Here is a 6000-nt window from a genome sequence, read left to right as displayed (position 1 = left end):
CCTTCGCTCGCCAACCAGAGACCCCTCCTCCAGGGGGCCGCTGAGCTCGCCCCACCGTGGAGCCTGGGCCCTAGGAGGGGGCGGGGGCGCAGCTGCTCCGGAGGCGTCTCGGCCCCTCCCGCCCGGCCCGGGAGGGGGTCGGCGAATGGGTCCCCGCCGGGGACGCATCTCCTCCGTCGCGCTCCCTCCCACCCGCGCACACAAAGACGACACGCGCGGACCAGGGCGCGTGCGGCCGCGCTTCCCCGAGCAGCTGTGCGCACACACACGCACGCCCTCAGGGACCGACCGGGTCTGGGGAGNATGGGTGGCCTGAATAGTGGGGTGTACGGGGGCGTAAGCGCCCCTTGGGGATGGGCGTCCAGCGGAGGCCACCGCCGTCTTGGACCCCTCCGCCTCGGGAACAATGGGAGCCTCGAGGAGGCCCAGATGTCGCAACGGGGGGAAGTCGACGTCTGGTTCTCATAAATCCCGAGGGCGAGCACCACGCCCTCTCTTTTCGGCCCTCCCTTTGCCGGAAATAGCCCAAGGGCTACAGGGCGGGGAAGACCCGAGCAGGGCCCCATCCATGCACCTTCACAGTGAGGGGGAGACTGAGGCCACCCGGAGAGATCTTCAGAGGTCAAACGGGGCTGATGGGGGTGGGACACAGCCCTGGCTTCTTCACCCCTGCTGGGTTCTGCAGCCCCAAAGCCCAAGGCATAGAGTGGGGCCAGACCACTCTGGCTAAGAAAACAGACTCCTGCTGGTCTTCGCGGAGCAATTGTGGACTGACCCCTGGCAAGCTGGGGCTTCCGAGAGGCCAGAAAGGGGCCCAGGAGAGTGGGAGGGCAGCTCGGAGATCCTATTCCTTGCTCCTGGGGAGAGGAGGAGGGTGCTGCCACACATAGTGACCCCTGACCTTTGTAGAGAGCCCTCTAACCTATCTCAAAGCCACTTCACATCTCCGATTTCCCGGGAAGCAGGACAGGCAAAGAAGGGTTTTTATCCCAATCTTGCCGATGGGAAGAGTGGGGCGTAGAGAGGAGCAGTGGGTTGGTGAAGGTGGAGATTGGCCTGGAGCCCTTACCTTCTGCCCCCCAAGACTGGGCTGCCCTCTTCAGGGGTGCTGAAGCAAGTCAGGTCTCATCTGAGGTCCTGGTACCTGGTCTCTTCCCTTCCACACCCAGACCAGCAGGACCCAGCCAGCAGACACTTAGTGAAAGCTTAGCCGTAGACCCGCTATCGATTGGAGCTGTGCGGAGGCCTGTGCTCCTGGCTGGCAACCAGGAGGTCTATGAATGAAGCCAGGACAAGCTGCAGGCGTGCGTGTGGGCGGCCTGGCTGTGGCCCACCCTCCACCCTTCTGGGAGATGGGAGGGCCAGGCCCTCATGGACTAACCTGGTTCCTCTGAGCAGTGGGCTGAGCTCTGCTGGTGGGCTGTCATCGGCCAGGGAGGGTTCTGGGATTTGGAGCCCTGGGCAGGACAATTGCTGTGATCTCCAGGGAGGAGGAAGCGAGGAGGAGCCCGCTGCTTGGTGACTCTGACCCATAAGAGGAACCGGTGGGAGACAGTGGAAGGAGGGTGGAGGGTGCTGGTGATTGGCCAAGAGCAGCTTTGTCATGGGGACAGGAATGAGAGTCAGGGAGGACAGGTTCATCATCTGGGTCCCTGAGGGCAGGAGCCTCTGGGGCCTTGGAGGAAGTTCTGACAGGGCAGGTGCTGAGGCTTGGACCCCAAGGTCCTGAACTCTAGGGCGCTGAGAACTAAAATGGAGACAGGGATGGTACAGGGACTGTGGTCTGGTGGACTGTGGGGGGTGGCAGCTGGGTGTGGAGCCAGCTTTGAGGCCAGCCGGCCAGTGGGGCCTTCCACAAACCAAAAGGAGGCGCCTCAGTCTGGGTGGGAAGGGACCCATATGAGTCAAGCTGGGCTGGGCGGACCTGTGGCCCGGGGGGTCCCCGTGCAAAGCTGGTACTCAGGAGGCTTGGTGGGCAGGGGCTCTGCAGTACCTGGCCAGCAGGGCCCAAGGGAAAGTGGCAGAGAATGCGTGGCTCCAGGACCCACAGAAAGGGATTCCCCAGGAGCTGACATCACACACTCCTCATGTCACACATCCAAATGCAGCCTGACAGGTAGTTTAGGAAGAAAGGAAGGAAGGAAGAGATTTCTCTTCCCGCAAAGGCTGGATCACTCATGGAATTCCTGGGGGAAGGGGAAAGGAAGAGACGTCCTTCTCTGGGGGGACCATGCCTCAATGAGCCCCGCAGCTGGAAGTTCTGGCCCCAGTTCCCAGGTGCATGGCTGCAGGTACCCACCAGCCTCCTGTACCCCGGGAGTCACAGAGCACGGGCACCAGTGTGGCTGCGACCATGTGTTTATTGGAAATGTGCAAAGCTGAACACGCAAGTGCAAATCTAACTTAGGAGGATCGGCCAGCGGCCCCAGGGTGGCCATCTATGGCCAGTTCTACTTGGCTGAGAAACACCTGGGCCCCTCGGACCAGTTCTTGGGTCTTAAGAATCTGAAGCCCAGGGGCTCACTGGAGACCTGTCCTTGCCTAGAAGCCAAAATATCTTGCTAAAGAAGAAAGCAAAACTCACAGTGGGTCTGGGGGCAGGGAGGAGGTTATGGAAAGTATCCCGTGCCACCCTTCTTGGGGTGGGGCAGGGACTCGAAGCCTGCTGGCCTGTAAGGAAGGGCCCTCTATCTCTCAGGGAGTGGTGGTAGATCCCAGGGAAGCCCTAGGGGATCCCAGAGCCTGGCACAGAGAGGCCCAGGGGTTCCCAACTGGATTAATCATGGCCAGGATCAATGGGGACTCCCATCAGCATCATAACTGGGAGGTGACTGCCACCAGGGCTGATGGTCAGGCTGTGGGTGGCACCCCTAAGATGGGGCTGAGGGGGCCCCTTGGACTTAGCCTGGCTGGGCCTTGAGGGCTTTTTAGACCTAGGGGACCTGATATGGCTAAGATATTCTCTTAAGGGGGCACGGGGGGCTGGGGGGGGACCTGGACCTCTGACACTGGTGGGTAATGTCTTTGGGGAATTCTCTGGGGAAACCTAAGTCATTAGAAGCAGCTGAACAAGCAGGGGGCAGGGCAGAATGCAGCCATCACTATTGTGTTGGGGGGGGGTGCGAGACTCATTGCCACAAGTCACCAGCAGCCGCCCCATTGTCATTCTCGTGGAACTTGTGCAGGTGATCGGCGAACCTGTGGGGACAGAAACCTTTGCTGAGACCAAGAGTAAAAAGGAGAGAAGTGCTTGTGTGTGTGTGTGTGTGTGTGTATAGGGGGGCACAGAGATCACCAAGGGGACNNAGGTGGGGGGCTAGGGGAGGGGAACACAGGAGGAGGTCAGTGGGGCTGGGGGGCTCAGTGCAGGGCTGTGGTAGGGCTTGGGTGATGTCCTCACTTCTTAGCGCAGAAGGTGGCACAGTCCCTCTCCATGCTCTCGCTCCATGCCAGCTTGTACAGCACCTGGCCAGGCAGAGACACAGTGAGCTGTCTGTCCCCCCTCACTGCCACTCCTGACTCCTGCTCCCAGACCCTGGGCCTGGCCTCCCGGCAGCACATGATGGGTCTTATGGCCCAGGCCCCAGGGTGGGAGGGCCTCAGAGATGCCCCTGTATCCACCTGTGTCCCATATGGCCAGTGGCCCGGACACAGAGGTATGGTCCTTAACATTGTAACCTGTTGGGCCCTCGGGTAGGAGTTGGAGCCCAGGCTAACCATGTAGGGGCCATCTTGACTGTGGCCTCGCTGAGGACGGGAGTCCCCGAGGCTGGAGCTTTCGGCAGGCACACCCTGCCCTCTCTGATTCTCTGACTCAGCAGACTGGCAGACGTCACTAGGCTGTGCCCTCTAACTGGACAGTCACTCTGGATCTGAGGAGACTCAGTTCAAGATGTCCCTGCTTGTGCAGCCCACCTGTCTGTCCCTTAGTGGAGTTAGACCTTTGTTCTGCCTGCCGCAGGCTTCTGCAGTGGTCATGTCCCCTCACCCCACACCCCTCCAGGCCGGAGCCCTGGATGGAGTCAGCCAGGTCGTTTCTACAGAGCACATACCTGGGCTCCTGCCCCAGCCAGAGGGCCTGATGGGAGAGAAGGGGAGAGAAGTGGCCAAGGGTAGACAGTGTGACTTAGGGTTGGCTAGGTGCCAGGCCGCGATAATAGGGACCCTCCTGTCCCTGGAGGTCCGGGAAGTGTGGCGAAGGCAGCCCTGGCTGCCAGCCTGGGGACTCACCAGGAAGACCAAGCAGTGCAGGAACAGCGTGTAGAAGAAGCCGATGGTGCGCGCTATCTTATTGGAGAGAACCAGTCGTCCCTGGGGAGCAAGAAGGTGTGGTGTGGGGACGGAGCAGGGCTCGCCCAGGCCTGAAGGGCTGCCCCAGGTTCCTGCACAGAGGGATCCCGGGCAGCGAGAGGAGGGGAAGGCAGGCAGTGAGGCTCCCATTGTGCTGTAGAGGCTGGGACATCGGAATTCTAAGGAGCGGCGCCCCCTGCAGCACCGTTCCAGAACCCACCAGGAATGGTGCAACCAAGAGGAGCTGTCCTGGACAGCGAGGGACCCTGTTGTACATCCCACAGGCACTTGTGGCAGGGCCTGTGAGGGGGGAGTGAGGTCCCTGGGGCCTCTCCAGACTGGGTTGAGGCCGGGTGTCTTTGGAGGTCCAGAATCAGAGGATCAGCTGAGCGCGGAGGAGGGGACTCACCATGCTGAGCGTGGCCTTGTCCCAAGGGCTCAGGCTCAGGTACTTCCGCTGCCGCTCCTGAAGGGGGAGGGATGATGAGGAGAGGACCCTGAGGGTCCCACGGGCCCCGGCTTGCTGCAGAGAGGGACTGTCGTGCTCTGCTGTTCCTGCAGAACCGCAGGGGGCTGCCGGGGGCCTCTCTGGTGTCCTGTTCCACTCAGCGTGACACCCCAGGCTCACCCAACATCTGTGTGCCCAACTCCCACCATAGCTGCTCCCTCGGCCCTCCCCGGAGGCCCATTCTGCCCGTGGGGAGCCTTCCCTGGCAGGATTTCTGCAGCCGGAGATGGGGACTCCGGGGAGCTCTGTGCTTGTCTGCCTGACCCCCGAACATGCACGTGGGGTGCGCCCATTCGCTGTCACACATCCCCGCAGAGCCATCAGATATTCTGGGCGCCCCTGGCCTGCCCGGGGTCGACCCTGGGCCTCTGCGGCACCAAAGCGGGCACGGTGGTGGTCTGGGGTGTGCGTGGGGCAGGGTGGTGGAGGGCAGGGCGAGGCTGGGCCTGAGCGAACGGACCAGGGCTGGCGGCAGGGGGAGTGAGGGCAGGCTGAGGTCCTGAGCAGGGCCAGTGAGGGCGTCAGCCCTGCCCTGAGGCCCGGCTCACGCACCCGCCTGCTGAAGGAGGAGAAGGGGTCCAGGCGCTCCTCGTACTGGGAGGAGTATCGCAGCTCCGTGTCGTCACTGCTGCCACTCTGTAGGAAGAGGGGAGACCCAGTCACCGAGGGGCGGGCAGGGAGGCCAGGCTCTGAGGCTGGCAGGACACTGGGGAGCCTGTTTCCTCATCAGCATAGTGGAGGTGGGGGGGGCGTACCCTAGAGCTGGGAGGGGGCCGGTGACAGCAGGCTGGGGCCACATGTCTAGGAGCATTGGCACTAGGGTCTGGGCCACTGTGACTCAGGGCAAGTAGTGGCAACTAAAACCCATCTGGGGGTGGGATGCCCAGCACACGGCAGGGCTGGACCAGTGCAGGGAAGCGGGTTTGGAAGGGGTTCGCCGGGAGCGTGCAGGGTGGCCGTGGGGGCACAGGCGGACACCTTAGAGGTGAGATGGACAGACTCGTTCCCAGCCAGGGCACTGGGTACATCGTGCTAGTTTGCACGGAGTTCGGGCGCCCTCTGCTGGCCAGAGTACAGTTCCAGCTGGTGGAGTGGGGGACCGTGGCTGTGGGTCTTGTCCTGGGGCGGCCCCCACGACGAGTGTTACCACGCCTCGCCCTTCCACAGGCCACTCTGTCTCCCCACAGTCACAAAAGGGTTTC

At 62.3% G+C, this 6000-nt stretch overlaps 2 protein-coding genes across 2 annotated transcripts in view; both read right to left on the bottom strand.

The window, feature by feature from the left end:
* The window catches only part of SH2B2 (SH2B adaptor protein 2), a 23174-nt gene extending 21747 nt beyond the window's left edge, over window positions 1-1427 (bottom strand). The window contains exons 1-2 of the mRNA XM_077777860.1: window positions 1382-1427; window positions 16-455 (exon numbers count right to left, since the gene is read on the bottom strand). Of these exons, the coding sequence (XP_077633986.1) occupies window positions 16-455; window positions 1382-1427 (486 nt within the window). The remainder of the gene's footprint in view (window positions 1-15; window positions 456-1381) is intronic.
* Window positions 1428-2342: 915 nt separating this feature from the next.
* CUX1 (cut like homeobox 1) overlaps window positions 2343-6000 on the bottom strand; it is a 355101-nt gene continuing 351443 nt past the window's right edge. Inside the window, exons 19-23 of the mRNA XM_077777955.1 lie at window positions 5351-5434; window positions 4700-4756; window positions 4231-4311; window positions 3401-3465; window positions 2343-3198 (exon numbers count right to left, since the gene is read on the bottom strand). Coding sequence (XP_077634081.1) covers window positions 3129-3198; window positions 3401-3465; window positions 4231-4311; window positions 4700-4756; window positions 5351-5434 — 357 coding nt within the window. The 3' untranslated portion in view covers window positions 2343-3128. The remainder of the gene's footprint in view (window positions 3199-3400; window positions 3466-4230; window positions 4312-4699; window positions 4757-5350; window positions 5435-6000) is intronic.

Source organism: Crocuta crocuta, unplaced genomic scaffold (genome assembly GCF_008692635.1).
Source record: "Crocuta crocuta isolate KB4526 unplaced genomic scaffold, BGI_CrCroc_1.0 scaffold217, whole genome shotgun sequence".
NCBI lineage: Eukaryota > Metazoa > Chordata > Mammalia > Carnivora > Hyaenidae > Crocuta > Crocuta crocuta.
The sequence above is the reverse complement of the archived record's forward strand: the minus strand, read 5'-3'. Positions and strand labels throughout refer to the sequence as shown.